Here is a 20,759-nt window from a genome sequence, read left to right on the forward strand (position 1 = left end):
AATAGAGAGAGAGCATCCAATACACCTTAGGGAAGGTAAGGTGTAACCTTACAATATGTTAGAGCCCCATCAATGAATTAATGGGCATAGAGTGAATAATATTGGGCAGAGAGTGTAAATGAGGGTTATAAACCAGGAACACTTTGCCCGGGCAATTTTTGTCCATACATCCACATCCGGATGGAAATTCCCACCATTAATGTGGTAGCATGATACTGGGGGAAACCATGTGTCCGCACAAAAAGTGTTTCACACAGTTTGTGGACAAGTGTATAAAAGGCTCACCATTGACCTGTGATTGCATAATTTCAAAATTTGTGGGTTTAAACAGTTAATTGGTTGTCACACTCATAAAAACAAAATCATAGCTTGTCCGTAGAAGCCAGCAAAAAAGTGCTTTTGGGCGCGGACGTTTGTGAATTGGGCCATAGGTTTGAACTTTGATGTATAAAGGGTTCCACAAGGGGACAAGGTGGAAAAGGTTCAGCGATGAGGGGCCCTTTGCGAGCGCTTTTTCAACAACGTGGCCACCCAAAATGCGGGCAGCATTAAAAGCGCAAAGCAGCACTTTCTGATTTATTTAATATTTAGTTTTGTTTGGGTGTTTATCCGCTTCGGGGAAGCCTCCTGTTCATCACCTACACAAAACTACAGAGCTTGGTGTGATGCTCACATGACCCATTCGTATTGAATCGGCAAGCTGTGAATTGGGATTGGCTTTTCTTTCTCTGTAGATTTAATGGCGACCTTGTTATCAGTCTTCTATTCAAGGCATTGGCCTTCCATGGAAACAGGCCTTCCTAAGCTGCAGATGATGTCGCAGTACAGTGTTATGCTGCGGAGAAGCCTCATTTTGCAAGCATTGAAGGTTTACTGACAGATGCTCAAAACTAGTTCACATGCAAGCCTAACAGGTTCGGAACCCTAGCTCACAACAGCTTCAAAACCCTGAACCTGAGCTGATTGGAAACCATAGCCTAATTCAAACCCTAATTCCAGGTTTTTTATGATTGCAAACCCTGGCTAGCTTGATGCCCTCAGTCTGAGCATCATCAAAGCTTTACACAGTGGTGCCCAAAAACTGTCTACAGGAAACCCTATTCAAACAAAACTCTAGCTTGCAAAGAACCTGAGTTGGTTGAACCCCATCTTACTTGAAATCCTGACTGGCTGAAGAGCATAACCCTGGCTTGCTTTGAAACTTTAATCCTAGCTTGTTCAAAACCCTAACTACACATGATGGATGCTCTCTGTGAGTTCTGTGGCGAAGTTCGATCTACTGTGTATTGTGCAGCCGATCTTGCCCGCCTTTGCTTATCATGTGATAGGCATGTCCATGGAGCAAATGCAGTTTCTAGAAGACATTCAAGGACCCTTTTGTGTGATGGATGTAACCTCAGGCCTGCAGCTATTCGATGCATTACAGAGAACATATCCCTTTGCCAGTCGTGTGATTTCGATACACATGGGATTAGCTCGCCCATCACATCTCACCACAACCGACGCTCCATCGAGTATTTTACTGGCTGCCCGTCTGCATCAGAGCTTGCTCATATTTGGGGATGTGACCTAAGTCACTCCACAGCATCTCCTTCTGCAGCAGCTTCTAGCTCTTGTATCATTTCAACAACTGAAATTAAGGGTATTACTTATGCTCAGCAGCCAATTGAAAGGGGCAGCGGCATCTGCTGGGATGGTAATTTGGTAACAGATGACACAAGGGATTCTGACTTTGTCATCAGTGAGCATACAGGGATGATTGAAATCGCGCACTCCTTGGTTTCCGGGCCTGCCTTTACTGTCAAGTCTATTGGCTCTGCAACATCGTCAGGTTGTTGCCATCTTATCAAGGTAACTCTTTGTACAATTAGCAATTGTGCGTGTGTGCACGTGCATCGGTGGGTGGGTGTGGGTGTGGTTGCTGTTCACCTGCATGCATGTGTATGCGCTCGTGTGTTTTTTCAAGCTCTTAAAGATTTTAGGACCATGGCATTGCCCCAGAGAGCATGACTGACTGCAAACCATGGAGTTGCTCTATTAAGAACTTTTTGCCAGAACGCTGTGTAGGACCTATGTGTGTCTCAAGGAGGTATAGGAAATCCAAATAACCATTTTCAGCCATGCCTTTGCCTGACTTGCTAGTTACTTCCCGCCATATGATGTTTTCGTGATGGTGCTGTGGGGCTTGTGGCTAGTGCTTTGGTTTGGGGTTGTACACCCCCCTTCTTAGCATTGCAATGCTTTGTTGGTGACATCTCCTACCTCTCCAAGACTCAGATCTTGATCTTTTCCATCCAGTGCTGGTACATCTGTTTGTGCACTGGGATAGAGGCTGATGCCTCTTTTATTGGTACCAAGCAATCTCCTACTAGATCCAAAGGTGATCGTTGTGATCCCTGAAAGAAGCCATGAATCAGAGAAAATAGGTTTTTATCGGTCCAGGCATCAGACAGCTGTAGCAGTGTAACTAAGCCTGATTGATTATAGTGACAAAGTTGACTCGAATTGGTTAAGACAGCAGTAAACATAATACAAGAGATTAGGGCTGATGAACTGTAGACAGCACACCTTTACTAATGGTATGCTGTCCTTTTGGCTGTGTTGGTAAGAGTTTTGGTTACCTACCCTAACCTAGTATGTTTACGTGCATCTATGGGGGCTGGTGATGCCTGTGATTAACCCCTCCTGCTTGTGTTAGGTTTGGCAGAGACAACATTCCTGTTGCACCATTTGTATTTGGATCTGAATCCATAGCAGTTAGTGTGACTCTCAACAAGTGTAGGGGTTTGAACTTTGAATCCACAACTTCATCTGATTCAATCTAGTTTGGATTCTCGACTTGGTTCTGGGTCTCGTATTGGTGCTGATACTGGTAGTTGTACTACTGGTCTAAACATATGTACAAAAAATCTGCTACTTTTCTAAACGAAGTTCAATGCTGTCCTTGCACACAATTGCTGGATTTGTCCACAAAAGAAAGCTGGAGTTGGTTGAGCTGAGGCTACCAAACTAGGCAAAGACTGGTTTGGTCGGAAATGACCTGACAAGATTAAATGGAATGGCTAAGGAAGACTTGGAAGCTGGGTCCTTTACTTGATCCAAGCGTATGTAATGCGTAAATGTTGAGACTGGTTGGATGGTTACTGAGCCATCCTGGCTCAATCCTTGCAAATCCAGGATGACAATTGGAATTGTGATGGTGCAATTATATCTAATACAAATGTATGAATGAATTGACAAACAATGGCACCACTCTATGATTGTGTTTGCTCAACTATTGTTGAAGCTTGACTATCAATGAAAGTGCAATTATGGATATATTCCAGTCTTATGAAAGTATCTATTGTGGAAGCTTGCTGGCTGCCTTAAACATGACTAAAGCTCTTTGAACTTGGCTGCCTCAAACATGACTAAAGCTCTTTGAACTTGTCTGCCTTAAACATGACTTCCTGCCTTGAACTTCCATAGGCCAACTGCCTAGGTTTTTGTTATCCCTTAACAGGTCTGCACCTAGTCTGAATCCCTGTGCATTCCTATCTCACTACAGTTATGGCCTCTGTCCCCTCCTCGATAGAACTTACAGTGACATGGTACTGCCAAACCCTAAGCTTAGTGTTCTCCATTAGACATAAGGGCATCCATCTGATGTTTGAGGCTGATGCATATGACACACATGCAACTATGGGAGGCGGTAGCATGTGACACCATGTGACTGGGAAATACAAGCATGAGGCATACAGAAAAAAGATTCGAAAACTGTAGTTAAGTGTTTGTTTTTCTGAAACTCGAACCTTATAAAAATTGATCCAAATTGACTTGGTTTGGCAGGATAACATCCTCACAGCCACAAAAGACATGGCTCAATTGCAGAATACTGAGGAAGATGGAAAGCAGAAGAAAATTGTAGATCAACAATTGCTACAATTGCAAAGGTTGCAACCTCAGGTTTCTTCAGAGCAGCAGTGCGTGCCCCCCCAATCTTACAGGCATCCTTTGGGTTCTATAGCATTAGAATGTATGATAACCACCACCTTATCTGATCATTTCAATTGCGAAGAGTTACAGCATCATACACAGCCAAGAGGAAGGGACCAGCAACATTCAAAAGCCAACAATCAAGTGCCACTTAAGATTTCCATGAACCAGGTTTCACTTCCTGGACCAGCTCAACTGGGACGTGACAATGATGAGGTATTCTTTAGAAAGCATTACCACAATGAGGAGGTTTGTGATAAAGGAAGATGCCAGCTTCTGATGAGATGTGTTTGACTATCTATTTCTTGTCTTTTTGGCTACTGCAGCTGTGGTGCACAGGTCTTGATAATGTGGGAGATGTAGGTCACGGTGATAACCATTTTCGAAGCTTTGCTAACAGTGAAGATGATCTCAACTTCTCCAGCTATGAAGACATTTTTACTAATTGTGATGATGAGTTGTTTGAAGACCTGGTCTCTGCTTGTTCTTCTATGGGAAACAGCACATCTTTCTCTGAAGTGAGTGCACATATGGAAAATATACCCGAGGGGAACTTCTTGGATTCACAAGTTGTGCGTATCTCCTCCCCCCTGGAGCCCAGCATGCACATGCACATGCACATGCACACATACACAGCATTCCCCCTGACACCTTGGCTTCCAACCAGTGCCAGTCAGACTAGCAATGGTGTGCCACCAGTGTGATTGGGAACAGACAACAGGGTACCCTAGTGTGACTAGAACCCTGGGATGGGTACAAGTTCTAAGAGCGGGGATTTCAAAGTTCCATATGCATGTGCTGGCTAGTTGATTTGCAAGAATAATGTTTTGCTTACTATGATTCTTTTGCTATCATATGATGGCTGGAAACAGAATGCAGAATCCAGCTATGTGTTGTTATGCATAGTGTTGCTACCTTTAATTTGCATGAAGACATTCTGTTATGTGATCAAGATGATGCTTGGTTTGTCTAAGTTGTACACCCTACGTTGGGAAATGGTAAATATGCAGAAGCATTGATAGTATTCCTAGATGAGAATCCAAGTCCAAGAGCTACCATATGTAATATGATTTGATGAGTTTTGCTAGATCCATAAGACATGGATCATGCCAGGCTGAAGCAACTTTCAGCCCACGTCACAACAGGTGAAAAGCTGGATTTCATGATTCCGATATTAAGTTGGATCCCATACCTGCTTCTAAGTTGGAGATAGAGTTTGTATATCCTTCTAAGTTGAAGTATAACACCCTAAGTTGGGAAATTTCCGGTCTCTAAGTTGAGACAAGGATGTCCTAAGTTGGACAGTTTCCTCTCCTAAGTTGGTGCAGGCACCAGTCACTTCTAAGTTGAAGTGAAGAACCCTAAGATGGGCAAAAGCCTTCTTCTTGTCTCAGTTGAGAATGAGGAAGTGATTCTAAGTTGAATCTAGCTCGGTCCTAAGTTACTCCGTAGTACGAGTAAGCAAGATTTTACAGTTGAGGGTCGAGGGCAACTGTTTAGAATAGGGGGGAGATGCCACCAGTCGTTGATGACACCCTGGCTTCTAACCAGTGTCCAGTGAGACTGGAAAAGGTGTGCCACCAAGGGGAGTAGGAGCACACGCACACCAGGGAACCCTAGTGTGACTAGAACTTTGGGATGCATACAAGTTGTGATGAGAACAGGGATTTCCGAGTTTCATATGCATGTGCATTGCTCATGTTTGCATGTGCTGGCTAGATGATTTGCTAGAGGAATGCTTTGTTTTTGTGTGCTATCTGTGTTGCCATGGGACAATCTTGTAAAGCTTGGGACACTTGGAACTATTGGCTACAAGACCATGTAAGTGCCTTTGTTTGTAGACTAGTGGTTGTCATTTTGCAAGCTTCTAAAGTAAGGGAAAAATTCAAGCCTTGCTTTGGACTTAGCCAAATTTTGAAGCTTGAGGTGTTCACAAACATTAATTAGTGTGTGTGAACACTTTTAAATGGGCACCGGGCATTTATGGCACATGGGCACCCTCTACCTTCATTTTTGAACCAAGTGTCCTCTTAAGGCCTGTGTGGGGTGCCCAAAACATAATTAATAGTAAGTGTAGGCTGCCCCTCACACAGACCTGCCCTGTATGATCTTTAGTGCTAGGCTTCATTATGGCTGAGTCTGCCCTGTATCTCTGGAGCTTTGACAGAAACTCAGTACACAGACCTTTGTGTGAATGTATGCTCTTATGTGTGTGTGTGCGCGCGCGCGCGTGGGGTCCATGTAAGTGCCTTTGTTTGTAGAGTAGTGGTTGTCATTTTGCAAGCTTCTAAAGTAAGGGAAAAATTCAAGCCTTGCTTTGGACTTAGCCAAATTTTGAAGCTTGAGGTGTTCACACACATTAATTAGTGTGTGTGAACACTTTTAAAATGGGCACCGGGCATTTATGGCACATGGGCACCGTCTATCTTCATTTTTGAACCAAGTGTCCTCTTAAGGCCTATGTAGGGTGCCCAAAACATAATTAATAGTAAGTGTAGGCTGCCCCTCACACAGGCCTGCCCTGGATGATCCTTAGTGCTAGGCTTCATTATGGTTGAGTCTGCCCTGTATCTCCGGAGCTCTGACAGAAACTTAGTACACAGACCTTTGTATGAATGTATGCTCTTATGTGTGTGTGTGTGTGTGCGCATGGGGTCCATGTAAGTGCCTTTGTTTGTAGACTAGTGGTTGTCATTTTGCAAGCTTCTAAAAAAGGGAAAAATTCAAGCCTTGCTTTAGACTTAGTCAAATTTTGAAGCTTGAGGTGTTCACACACATTAATTAGTGTGTGAACACTTTTAAAATGGGCACTGGGCATTTATGGCACATGGGCACCCTCTACCTTCATTTTTGAACCAAGTGTCCTCTTAAGGCTTGTGTGGGGTGCCCAAAACATAATTAATAGTAAGTGTAGGCTGCCCCACACACAAGACCTACCCTGTATGATCCTTAGTGCTAGGCTTCATTATGGTTGAGTCTGCCCTGTATCTCCGGATCTCTGACAGAAACTCAGTACACACACCTTTGTATGAATGTACGCTCTTATGTGTGTGTAAGTGCGCGGGGTCCATGTAAGTGCCTTTGTTTGTAGACTAGTGGTGGTCATTTTGCAAGCTTCTAAAGTAAGGGAAAAATTCAAGCCTTGCTTTGGACTTAGCCAAATTTTCAAGCTTGAGGTGTTCACACACATTAATTAGTGTGTGTGAACACTTTTAAAATGGGCACCGGGCATTTATGGCACATGGGCACCCTCTACCTTCATTTTTGAACCAAGTGTCCTCTTAAGGCCTGTGTGGGGTGCCCAAAATATAATTAATAGTGAGTGGAGGCTGCCCCTCACACAGACCTGCCCTGTATGATCCTTAGTGCTAGGCTTTATTATGGTTGAGTCTGCCTTGTATCTCGGAGCTCTAGCAGGAACTCAGTACACACATCTTTGTATGAATGTATGCTCTTATGTGTGTGTGTATGTACGCGTGGGGTGTGTGTGTGGGAGCATATATTGATACCAAGTTCTACACCCACTATTGGGCATTGATGACGTTAGTGGGGATGTCGTAGTATCTAGTGCATACTATGCATGATGGAGTTGATGGTTTATTGTCTTGTGGATGACTTCCATGAGGTTATAAATTGCACTTTCTTATAAGGTGAATATGGGCATGTTCTTGGATTCATCTAGGTATATATGCCCCTCACACTTGCCATGGACTGTCCACACGTGGCACTGGTAGGTGTGCATGACCAACTAACCTCTCCAAATCTTCTCTTGTGAACTAGGCGCCTCCATTTAGCTGAGCTGCACCCTCTATACAGATATATGATCTGCTGAAGAGCTGTACAGATCCGTATGACCTGTACGGATAAGTACAAAGCTATATGACCAGATGCCAGAAACCCTAATCTGCTGCCACAAACCCTAAAATTCAGTTTTGAGTGTTTTGTCGCATGGAAACCTGTAAAACAGCTTAAAGATGGTGTCGTTGCTGTTCTTGGAGTTTCTCTCTTTGAAGAGTGTTTGGAAGCTGTGAAGAACACAGAGAAGTCTGGGCGTGGCCTGAGAGTTCCATGTAGGAGTCTATGTGAGATTGGGTGAGGCTTGAGAGATCCACAAGGATTGGTGTGAAGAAGTTGGAGACATGCCCTTGATGGGTGGAGGGCACCCTATCCTTGCCAAGTGGCTTGGGATTGGGTATTGTTTGTTATTTTTTTCATACTGTACTTGGAAGTTTGGTGCTAGGCACCCTCCCTCTTGTATCCCAAATTCTCTACTGGAACAAAGCTATTCCTTAAGGGGGCATGTGATAAAGTTGCACAATGCGGAAGCAAAACATAGGAGAGAGGGAGAGCAAAGGAGAGAGAGAGACATCAGACAATGAACATCACGTTATGTAGCAAGAGGCTTCTACAATGGCAAGATCAGCCAACAGATGGTGTAGAACATGTGCCTGTCAAATAGGTTAGATGGATGAACAAGTGAATATGGGAGGGCCCCTTTTATAGTGATGCTAGGGAGCTGACCGACTGCCCATGACCTACTAAAAGGAAGAAAAATATATAAAACCTAATAAATAGGCAATACCCCAAATACACTGAGATGCACAATTTCTAACACCCCCTCTGCGGCTCATAGTGTGCAAAGTCGGAAGAAGATAAGCTGATGAAGATGCAACCATGGACACTCGAGTATTGTGCAGTACCAGATACACCTTGGAAAGATCACCTGCCAACTTGTTTCCTTGAAACAAAATGCCACCACGAACAACAAGGAACTTTGCTCGGCTTCGAATTCCCACACAAGTGTGCAGTGAACTCCAAGGATAAAATGATGAGCTGCTAGACACACCACACCCATTATCCCCCAATAGTGGACTGTGAACACATCACATCCCAAAAACCTCGAACAATGAACTTAGAACATATCCAGTCCATAATCTCTGCTACACCAAGCAGCAGATGTGGAACACATCCAATCCATAGCTCCAAAATGAACTTGTCTCGCCAGATATTTTTAATGCTTGGAACTCCGACTCACGGTTTCCATGCACCACAAATGGAGCTACTAATAGCCCCCTCTCGCGCCCATAAGCCTCCTCTGGTTGGAAGCACATGGGGGAGAACTATCTGTATAACTATAGAAGCTGACCATCCAGGTCCTCCTTGGCTTGTGCAGCCTTGGGGACACTAGAAGTATCAGAGTCATCCTCGTGTATATGATCATTGCCCGTCTTTGAAAACTTGGTCCTAGCCTAGGTTTTACCTTTGGTCTTGCAATCCTTGGCCAAATGAACCTGCTTTCCAGAAGAATAGCATGACACCGTCCTGTCTGTTGCACTATAGCAAGTGCTTGATTTTGTCCACTAGGAGGGAACCTTACTTGCTCTTGAGAACTCCTCCTCCAAGAGGGAACCCATATCCACGGCAATAGTACACCTCTGCAAGCAAGCCTTTGTGCCATTAACACTCCATTACCAATCTCCAACACTTCTCCAACGGAACGAGGTACGAGGAACAAGCAGCCCCCTCTCAAAACTGAGAAAGAAAGGGGCTGTACAGTAGCGAACAGTCCACCAAAATTTGCCGGAAAACACCCACAAAGGAGGTAGATCCATCAAAGAAGAGGCAGGCTGAAGATGCCACAAGTCTATGGCGCTGAAGAAGAGGACCAACTGCTGTCTAGAGATCTGCTCCAAACAACGCGAACATCGTGAAGAACAGGACCGACAACACCCTCTCAAATGAAGGCAAGGCTGAAGCACATGGGAAGAAACACCTCCGCTGCTGCCCTGTGGGAAATTAATTCATCCCCAGATGGACTTTCCCATGCATATTCATGCTTGTATCTGGCTCCATATGAAGCCCTGCATTGGCATATCTTAGCAGAGATTATTTAGCATTTTTTCTACCATTTTTTGGTATTTTTAAGGCATTTTATAGCATTTTTTAGCATACTGAGGTAGTACAAAAGGGCTGGCTCCCTTTTCCCTCAGATCATCTCTCTTTTCAGCTTCTGCAGTGATAGGCAGCATTTACGGGACCTCCCTCATGCTCTTCCACATGATGTACTACCTTTTTGGGTGATATTCAGCAGTGATCTTCTTTTCTCCTTTATGCTTGCTGTCCATATACAGTGTTGTACAGTTCTTGCAGCATTTCTTGCTACTATTGACTGTTTACAGCATATAGGAGCTGTTCACTTGTTGCGTTCTCTTCATCAGTAACCTGCGTTTTTTCTGTGGAGCTGCGCTTTCACTCGGGAGGACTGCCTTAAGTGCTGCAATTTCTTTCTACAGAGCTGCTTTATAGCCTTTACCTAGAGAGTCATTCTCTTCTCTTCTCTTTCTGGTTCCCTCTTGAAAGAGTGCACAGAGCGGAAGCAGAGTGGCACTAGAATGTGCTGAACAGAGAGTGCAAGAGAGAGAGAGAGAGATGGAGCAAACTATGCTGAATATACTGAACCAAAACAGTCCCAAGCAAGAGACACTGTTAGTCTCATAAGTGAGGGAGCAAAATATGTACAAGACTGAATGAGAAATGAGTGATCAATATAAACCTCCTGTGTAAGCTCTCCATTCAGGAAAGCCGACTTGACGTCCATCTGGAAAACGGGCCATCTATGATGTCCTGCAAGTGCAAGAACGGTGCGAATGGTAGTCATCCGGGCCGTCGGAGCGAAGGTCTCATCGAAGTCGACACCAAAGCGCTGAGCATAACCCTTGGCAACCAACCTCACCTTGTGCTTGTCCAAGCTGCCATCAGCTCAGAACTTTGATTTGAAAATCCAACGCACACCTTACGCTGCAGAGGCCGAGGCACCAAAATCCAAGTGCCATTCCGTTCGATAGCATCCAGCTCTGTCTGCATAGCATGACGCCAAGACTCATGTGAAAGAGCCTCGTCTACAGAAGTGGGATCAGAAGGACCATTGATGATTGTAGACATAAGAGCATAATTAACAAACATGTTGCCCTCATGAATTTGTTTCCCTGTAACTCTGGAAGAACGCCGAAGAGAACCAGGTGGAGGAGCAGAAGGAAGCTCACGTAACCCAGAGTCACGAACTGTCTGATAATACCAACCAGATACAGATCTGCTCGAACTCGCCGGAGGAGAAGCAGGGTCATCATCATTTGACTGAGTATCCTTAGCTGGAGGTGTAACAGTAACAACGGGAGCATGAGGAGGAGGAGGAGGAGGTGCAGGAAGAAGCAGCTCACCACGCCCCTCTGAAGATGTAGGAGTCTCGTCGAACACCACATCACGGCTCACAACAACTTTACTGGCTTGAGGATCATAAAGACGATATGCCTTGGACACAGTGCTGTATCCGAGAAAAGTCATGCGCTGAGACTTCGAGTCCAACTTGGAGCGGTGCTCCTTAGGCGCACATGAACATACGCCGTACATCCAAATATCCGGAAATGAACAACGGAGGGCTTCTCACCATGGAAAGCCTCATATGGAGTTTTGTTGGGAAGAGCAACAGTAGGAGACCTATTCTGAATGTAGACAGTAGTGGAAGCCGCCTCAGCCCAGAAACGTTGAGGTAATGAAGAATGCTCAAGCATAGCACGGGCCATCTCCATAATGGTCTTGTTCTTCCTCTCGGCAACTCCATTCTGTGATGGAGTATATGCTGTAGTAAGCTGTCTCCGAATGCCATGTGTCTTGCAATATTGCTGAAACTCCTGGGATGTTAACTCACCCCCTCCATCGGTCCTGAGAGCCTTGACCGAGTGACCGGTCTCTTTTTCCACCTCGGCTTTCCAATCACAGAAGTGATGAAAAGTCTCATCCTTGGTCTTCAGAAAGAAAACCCAAGTATATATGGTAAAATCATCCACCATCACGAGCATGTACAACGCCTTACTCAAAGACGCGGTACTCATAGGACCACATAAGTCTGCATGAATGAGAGCAAGTGATGTCGAAGATCTGTGTGTCGCCTCCTTTGGAAAGGCGGTTCGGTGTTGCTTCCCCTGTAAACAAGAGGAACAAGCAGAAGACGGAGCCTTGATGGTAGGTAATCCATCAACCAACCCATCCTTCGAAGCTCGCTGCAAAAGCTGATAGCTCAAATGGCCAAACCGAGCATGCCAAAGAGCAGAAGAAGCACCAGAAGAAAGCAGAGCGGTCAATTTGTAGAGGCCACTATCTTGGACTCCCTGAGCTAAGATGCTACCAGTCGCCTTATCACGAATGGTAATCTCATAACGAGAAAAGATCACCTCCGCACCCTGAGCTGTAAGAGCACTCACTGACAAAAGGCTAAAAGCCAAATCTGAAATATACAGAACGTCAGAGAGGTACCTCTTGTCCTCGTCAGAACGGAAGATGGGGATAGTGCCATGACCATGCATTGGCACAGAAGAAGAATCACCCAGAGTGATCCCGCCTGATCTGGCAGTGAAGTCCTCGAACCAATCTCGATGGGGTGTCATATGAGCAGTAGCACCGCTATCAACAATCCAAGACCGTGATTGAGAAGTCACAAGAGCAAGTATATGCCGAGTACCTGCGAAGAGAAGAATTCCATCATCCTTCTTGGGTTGAGACACCGCCGTTGAGGAAGAGTTCTTTGCTGCTTCATCACGCTTCTTCTTGTGACATTGGGGTGACTTGTGACCCTGCTTGCCACAATAATGACATTCAATGTCCTTATTCTTTGAAGATTTGTTGTCTTTATCCTTATCGGAATCCTTGGAGTTCTTGTCAGAACCCCCTTTTCCTTTCTTTTGTTGAGTCTTCCCTTTATCTCGTGCTGCCAAAGCTCCATCAGGGCCACTGGAGGTGCCAATCCGCTCCTCAAAGCGAGACTCAATCTGCATAACGGAGGGGAGAACTTCCTCCCAAGTAACTGGAACAGGACGAGGAGAAGAAACCAGAGACTGAAAGTATGCATCAAACCTCTCTGGAAGTTTGGAGAGCAGCCGAATAGCCATATCCTCTGTGGAGATGTCCTTGCCACAAACAGCAAGCTCGTCTCGGAGATCTTTCATCTTCAAGATGTAAGCAGATAAAGATGGAAACGCAGAAACTGATAAGTTCATAAGTTGCTTTTCCAATGCCAAAATCCGACCCGGAGACTTAATCTCATAGAGATTTGCAAAAGCCTTCCAAACTTCATGTGCAGCATCTACTGTATGCACATGAGAGTGAGCAGCATCCTGATAGTTCAACATCAGGAAGGAGAAAACACGTCCATCATTCGACTGCCAAATATCAATCTGTGCCTGAGTCACACCACCGGAAGCAAGGGTGGGAGGGGTGGCATTGGCCGGTGTAACAAGCCAATCCCAGAGATCCACGTCACGCAAGGCCGATTTCACCTTCACCTTCCATAGGGTGTAGTTGGAACCATCCAACTTGGCAGACTCAGCAAACATATGAAGAGAAGTGGGAGCAGCCATCACAAAAGCTTGGGCTCAATCTCAAGAAATGCACAAACTCTGAAGAAAAGGTGTCCTCCACAGGTACCAAGAGTGCCACCAAAGCCTGCAACACCACAAGCCCCCTCTGCAAAGGGAAAGGGCCACTGGAGAGGAAAACACAGCAGTGAACAAGTGCTGTCCCCTGTAGAAAACAGGCCGCCTGCAGTCCAATCTCCAAGTGGGCAACGAAATGCTGATCAACAAGATCCAGATGGCTGAATTGGTGAAGCCAATCTGAAGGAAAAGCGACCATCAGGGTGCTGTCCAGAAAACGCAGCAGCAAAAGCTATGAATCTGGAAGAAAACGCAGAGGAGTAGGTGCTGAAAACAGGGCTGAATCTGGGGCAGCAGAAAGGTTGCTAAACCGGGAGCTCTGATACCATGAAAGAGCGCACAGAGTGGAAGCAGAGTGGCACTAGAATGTGCTGAACAGAAGAGAGAGAGAGATATGGAGCAAACTATGCTGAATATACTGAACCAAAACAGTCCCAAGCAAACTATGCTAAATATACTGAACCAAAACAGTCCCAAGCAAGAGACACTGTTAGTCTCATAAGTGAGGGAGCAAAATATGTACAAGACTGAATGAGAAATGAGAGGCCAGCACCCACTATTTATAGTGGGGAAGTGTTGGCCGGCTGGAAAAATGCCAGAATGGTTGGGAAAAATCCTAGAAAAATAGTAAAAAGGGGTGGCCTGCCCACAAGCAAGGGCCATACAAAAGGGGACCAAATGGGCACCATAAAAGAGCAGAAACTGGGGATGAAAGTGCTAACACCTCTCACCCACCCTCTCTTCTAGTCTTTCTAAAGGAGGCTTGGGCTCTTGGAGGTGATGGCTTCTGGAGATCACCATTCTCCCCTCTTGGGGATTCTCTTCTCTTCCCCTCTCATCCCTTTGAATGAGTATCTTCCTTCCCTTGTGCTGTTTCATGCTGATGCTATTATTGCAGATTTTCTCTCCTCTCTTTCAGAGGAGGATAGTGGTTCTTCTACAGAGCAGGTGGATGATTTTGTTGAGATATCCTCACATATTCTGGAGCTTCCTACTTTGGCAGTTTCTCTCCTGGTAGTTGCTTCTCCTTCTTATGTTTCAGAGGAGGCATCTTCCACTATCTCCACTATCTTGGAGCCTGTCCCTACTTCGAACCTGGCAAATTCAGCTATCACTGATGATCAGTTTGTTCCAGTGGTTGTTTTATTTCCTTCTTCTTCAGAGGAGGATTCTACTTCGGTCCTGATACTTGTTGCAGATGCAGAGGAGGTACCACATTTTTCGGAGCTATCTATGGTTCCATCTCCTGAGGGCTTCTCTCTCCAAATTGATCATGTTGTTTCGTCTTCGATATCTTCTAGATCTTCTCGTGGCTTCTTCCGGAGACCGTACCGGACCTGGTCCACCCATCTAGCGCTGAAAAGGAGGTGTTGGAAATTATTTCATCCCCAGATGGACTTTTCCATGCATATTCATGCTTGTATCTGGCTCTATATGAAGCCCTGCATTGGCATATCTTAGCAAAGATTATTCAGCATTTTTTCTACCATTTTTTCGTGATCTTTAGGCATTTTATAGCATTTTTTTGCTACAGCTGGCCGACCAGCATACTGAGGTAGTATAAAAGGGCTGGCTCCCTTTTCCCTCATATCATCTCTCTTTTCAGCTTCTGTAGTGATAGGCAGCATCTACGGGACCTCCCTCATGGTGCTCCACATGATGTACTACCTTTTCTGGTGATATTCAGCAGTGATCTTCTTTTCTCCTTTATGCTTGCTGTCCATATACAGTGTTGTACAGTTCTTGCAGCATTTCTTAGTGGGTATCACAGCATAGTACCCATTCTTTCATGCCCAAGGCTGAAAACGCAGCCCACGCACCACCTACAACAATGGATGATGGAGAAGATAGCATAGGGGAGAAAGAGCTGCTGCCACCACAAAAACACAGCCACCAAAGCTGAAGCACAGCACCCTAGAAGAGAAACGCAGCCACCAAAGTGAAAACGCAGCCTTCAGGAGGAAAACGCAGCAGCCAAGTCGTGAGGAAAAATGCAGCCGCTTGGAAATCTGCATATGTAGCAAAAACGCAAAGCCTTCTTCTGCTCCCAAAACACTGAACTTCTTGCAGTTTGGAAACTCGCCGCCGCTGCCGCCTTGAAGTGCCGGTCACCTAGGCAATTGATACCATGATAAAGTTGCACAATGCGGAAGCAAAACATAGGAGAGAGGGACAGCAAAGGAGAGAGAGAGAGACATCAGACAATGAACATCACGTTATGTAGCAAGAGGCTTTTACAATGGCAATATCAGCCAGCAGATGGTGTAGAACATGTGCCTGTCAAATAGGTTAGATGGATGAAAAAGTGAATATGGGAGGGCCCCTTTTATAGTGATGCTAGGGAGCTGGCCGACTGCCCATGACCTACTAAAAGGAAGAAAAATATAAAAAACCTCATAAATAGGCAATACCCCAAATACATTGAGATGCACAATTTCTAACAGGCTGGCTGTTCCGGGCCTAGTGTGGTGTATTGCTCATTTTGTGTTGTGTGAATTTGGTTAAGTGTTGTCTAGTAATTATTCTCTTTTATTTAATCACACGATTAGGGCTCTCTAATCCGCCGCATCACAGATACTGTATGCAACTATGAAACGATTTCTCATCCTTTGGTTTCTTGGTCTCCTCTCCCTTCTTGTTTGTTTCACTCCAGCTTTCCGTCTGGCTAGCTTCTTGTTGTTGAAGTGAGCGAGTGTTGTCTCCTTGCTTGTGCTTTATCAAGATAGTCTAGCTACCCTTTGCATGGACAAGCAAGAAACACAAAAAAATCATAGGTTACTTAAGATGCCTTGGAGGATGAAGGCCGGGCAGTCTCCCCTCTGTGACGTAGGTGGAGGCGGGCTTGGGGGAGGAGGAGGTGATGGTGGGGGAGGCTGTCGGATGGTGTCAGGGACATCCTGAGCGAGGATGAATCGGCTCTCGAGAGGGGGAGGTTAGCTCGGCTTTGTGTGGGGTTGGAAGGATGTGCAGGGGCGGCGGCGGCAACGTGAGTTGACACTGGCACTAGCCTCCTGTAAACTAGGAGCCATAAATAGCCCATGCCTTTTAAATACCACTAACTTCCCCACACGGGCATTGTCACATGCACATCCGTGGGCGTGGCATAATCTCAACATATCTTCAATAGATCCTTGTTTAGGACAGCATCTAGGATTAGTGTAGGCTTCTACAGGAGCATCATTTGGAGTCGACAGTAGTATAGGTAGGAGTCAGGAGCATCATTCCACACGTGTGAAGACAAACACATGCATATATACAGTCGTGGACATATTTATACAGGCCGACAATTGTAAGGATGGCCGACCAGCTCTCATTGTAGATAATCATCTCATTCCCTTTTGGGGGATCAGGTCATTCAGCAGTCCTAGGAGTCAGTAGCCCTTTTGGGAAGGCCTATGGCCAAGCATACATGTGACCTTTTCCATGTACCTAATACATATAGTGAAAATCAGTGTCTCTCTCTTTTCTCATGCGTATTGCATTAAGGTTCCCACAGAGTGCTTAAGGCCTGTGATTAAGGCATGAAGGCTTCCGCTATGTCACATTGGTATCAAAGCATGTCTAGGTTCTTCCTAGGAAAAGATTTGCATCAACGCTACGGTTTGCATGTAAATCAGCAAATTAGGGTTTACATTTTAGGGTTTGCAAGCAAAATTATGGTTTGTGTTTTTGCATTAAATCAGCCTTTTTGCATCAGTTTTTTGCTCATTGTCAATATAGTATAGTGCTAGAAAGTCTAGATTTCAGTCTAGCTTAGTTCTAGGGTGTCTAGGATGTATGTAGAAGCCTAGGTTTAGGATTTTGGGGCTGATTCTAGCTGGGAAAAAAAAGCAAGCAGTTCTTCATTGAAAACATGGAGGATATTTGAGCTTTGATGAGAAGGCAAAGTGAAGCTAATTGGGCAAGTATCAAATGGGAATCCCAAAAAAGTGCATAGATTTACTGACAAGCATGTGAAGATCTAGATTGCCGAAAGGAACAATGTGAAGAAGAAGGCGGCAAAGAAGGGAACGCTTTGAGAACAGTATCGAAAATGAATGGAGTTGTTTGCCATGATGAGGCAAAGTACTCCATTGGAAACAAGTGTGGTAAAGACCAAGGAAGAGGACAAGAGTACCATAGTAGAAGACCAAGGACAAAGAGATACCAGAGAGGCACTAGAAACCATGTCGGATCTGCAAGTCGAGGTCAAACAAGAGGTGCAATCGTTCAAGCATGCAAAGCCACAACGGTTCTAGATTCCATGCGAGTTCCTATAGCCATTGAGAAGGTGACAACCACAATTATCTCCGAATCCATTGAAGAGGAGTAGAAGATAAGTACTTCAGTTTCCAAGGTTTCTACCATGCCAATAAAGCTTCCAGAGGCAAATGGGCTATTTCCATTCCCCGTAATTCCCAAGGAGATAGTGGTGGAGACACCATATGGGAGATCTAGTCCGGGGTCGAATCGACAGCATGGAGCAAAGGCGTATCATGTGCACCCCAGCTCCAAGTTTAGCAGGAGGGGATATCACATGTACACCTTAATCTGGTGTCACGTAGACATGATTAATTCTTATAGACGCTTGAAGGGCAAAGTTAGAGGTCTTATATGGGTAGTTTGGAGCCTTTTTGGCAGCCTTATAGGTGCCCAAAGGTGCACCCTAGCTCCAAGTTTAGCAGGAGGGGATATGTACACCTTAATCTAGTGCCATGTAGACATGATATTTCTTACAACGGCTTTAAGGGAAAAGTTATATACTATATGGGCAGTTTGGAGCCTTTTTGGCGCCTTATAGATGCCCAGTGGTGCCCAAGATATGCACCAATGGTTGGGATATATTATGGGCACAATATGAACACATTTTATGACCTAAAAGGTGAAAATGGACCTGATTACGACTTGCTACAGAAATCCCTATTTAAAGGCAAGTCATGGGTCATTCTTAGCATTCAAAGACAGGGATTGTAGAGCCAATACCAAGGGCATGCAGTCTATTAGTGTGGATCACCCAAGTACATCTCCACATAAGCGTTTTCAAGGGTGGCCGACCTGCTCTCTAGGGGCCTATATAAGCATCAGACATCATTGTAGATAATCATCTCATTCCCTTTTGGGGGATCAGGTCATTCAGCAATCCTAGTAGTCAGTAGAAGTAGTCAATAGCCCTTTTGCGAAGGCTTATGGCCAAGCATACATGTAACCTTTTCCATGTTCATAATACATATACTGAAAACCAGTCTCTCTCTCTCTCTGCTCTCATGTGCTTTGCATTGAGGTTTCTACAGAGTGCTTAAGGGCTGTGATTAAGGCATGAAGGCTTCCGCTATGTTACAGGCATAAATTATTGCAGGCAGAAAATCAACATTGGGCCTGATTTACAGGTTTGGAGCGACTTGGATGGTTGTCTACGGCCTGTGGGCTGGGCAAGAGCAGCCCAGGCAGATCCCCAAAAGTTGGGCCAGGGGTTGAGCACCCTTAAGGCCCAATATGACCATAAAAGGGTTCTTCTATTATACCCTGAAATCATTAGCCCAGTGGTTTGAGCTTACCCCTTCAAAAATGAATATAGTGGGTTCAAGCCTCGAGGACACAATTCCTCCTTCCTAAGGGTGGGCTCACATGGCCTGGTTTGTATATCATGTAGGTGGGCATGACGGTCATCATATCCATACATCAGCAGGAGTTTATTCAGTGCTTCTCCATGTCATCCACGCGACGAATCAATTGGCGGCATCTGCAATCAGCACCATCTGTCATTTGATGCATTTTTCTCTGTGGTGACAAGCTTAGTGGAGTCTCTGTTAGTTTCCTCAACTTGGTGGTGGCACAAGCATAGTAACATGAAACGTTTCGTCCGTTTTGTCATTTCGTTGTTTCGAAGGTTTTGTTTCGTCTGTTTTGGACGAAACGCAAAGGTTTCGAAATGACACTTCTTATATACACATACCAAATTTATTACATAGCCAACAGAAAGATGAAGATACATTTTTTGGGACTAGTGGGTATGAAATTCATGATTTTGGGAGTAGGTTTTTTGGTATTTTCAAAATTTGGGCAAGAAAAGAAGAGGAAGAGAGGAGGAAAGAAACAAGTTGGAAGGGAAGAGGAAGGTGAGAAGAAAAGGAGAGAAAGTTCGAAGACAAGAAAAGGAGAGAAAGAGGAGGAGGAAAGAGGAGGGAGGAAGAGGAGGGCCACCATCCTAGGAGCTGGAGTTTCTCTGAGAGAGCCAAAGAACATGCCCATTGTAGCTAGGACATTTCAGAATTCTCGGATTTTTTTTTGGGCAGTCCATGTACATTTATTTCAATTCTATTCATCTATTTTACAGGCATGCGCGGTGAGACAAGCAAGCAGCCTCTCTACTGAAATGCTGGCTTCTCACCCATTGAGTTCAGGTCTTCCATCAAAACCAAGAACTTTCAACTTTGATTCAAGATTTTTTTTTGAAAATGGGGCATATGTATCATACCAGTGCCTCTAATACCAACTCGCACCACCCTTTTGTTGTCTTCAGGATTGAGTGCAGATAGTAATGGTGCTGATTATCTTGACTGCGGTGCTTCGTCGTTGGTTCCAAAAATCGAGCCTTCTTGGGGACCTGCAAGTATGGAGACTGTTGCTCTAACTCAAGCAAGAGACAATGCCATGCTTCGATACATCGAGAAGAAGAAAACCCGAAGGTATGCTGGGTGCTTAAAACACCTAATTTCAAATGGCATTTCTTTTCCATGTTTACAAGTGGTGATTGTATCTTGAAGTAATACCCACGCATGCCTTCGTAGGTATGACAAAAAGATCCGTTATTTGTCCCGTAAAACACGAGCAGATGTGCGTAAACGGATCAAAGGACGGTTCGTGAAGGCTGGAGAGGTCTATGATTATGATCCACTGGATGTAAGTAGAAGTGCATGATGGTCAATTGTTGCAAGCTATGTTTCTACTTGCCCTACTTGCATCTCTCACCAACTTCCACGTGCTATCTAGACATCTCCCTGTGATTCACATTCCTGTCACGTGACTTTGCACATTCTGTGTCATGTGACTGATGCGCACTGGTGACTGGACATTCCTGATACTTATGTGACTAGGCATTTCTGACACACATGTGTCTGGATGTTCCTGCACTGGACATTCCTGCACGTTCATGTCACTCACTGTACAGAGGGATACTTGTAGTAAAGATAAGTGACATTATTTTTTTATCTGCGGTTTGTATATTATAATTAGTAAATTTTCTCCATTAGAAGTAAAAATTTCTAATAGAAGACAGGTGGCACATGCGTCCTTTCTGGCATTTGGACACAATTGTACATG

The 20,759-nt window shown here is 44.8% G+C and overlaps 1 protein-coding gene and 1 long non-coding RNA gene across 3 annotated transcripts; one reads left to right on the plus strand and one right to left on the minus strand.

The window, feature by feature from the left end:
* Window positions 1-437: 437 nt before the first annotated feature.
* LOC147618213 (uncharacterized) lies at window positions 438-20,045 on the minus strand. The gene is made up of 2 exons (XR_015262076.1): window positions 19,915-20,045; window positions 438-2,396 (listed from the first exon to the last, which is right to left on the minus strand). It is a non-coding gene; the product is annotated as an uncharacterized LOC147618213 (long non-coding RNA).
* Window positions 1,237-20,665, plus strand: LOC147618214 (zinc finger protein CONSTANS-LIKE 10-like). Of its 2 annotated transcripts, none has more exons than XM_086774659.1 (6): window positions 1,237-1,851; window positions 3,829-4,191; window positions 4,302-4,547; window positions 19,774-19,840; window positions 19,960-20,125; window positions 20,228-20,665. In XM_086774659.1, exons 1-6 carry the CDS (start codon window positions 1,237-1,239, stop codon window positions 20,355-20,357), a joined length of 1,587 nt encoding a protein of 528 aa, XP_086630785.1. In that variant the 3' UTR covers window positions 20,358-20,665. The 2 variants fall into 2 exon arrangements, with proteins under 2 accessions (XP_086630785.1, XP_086630786.1); XM_086774660.1 differs by having other exon boundaries at window positions 4,302-4,493.
* Window positions 20,666-20,759: the final 94 nt, after the last annotated feature.

This window comes from Cibotium barometz, chromosome 35, assembly GCF_041138505.1.
Source record: "Cibotium barometz isolate CiBa-2024 chromosome 35, ASM4113850v1, whole genome shotgun sequence".
In the NCBI taxonomy this organism is placed as follows: Eukaryota; Viridiplantae; Streptophyta; class Polypodiopsida; order Cyatheales; family Cibotiaceae; genus Cibotium; species Cibotium barometz.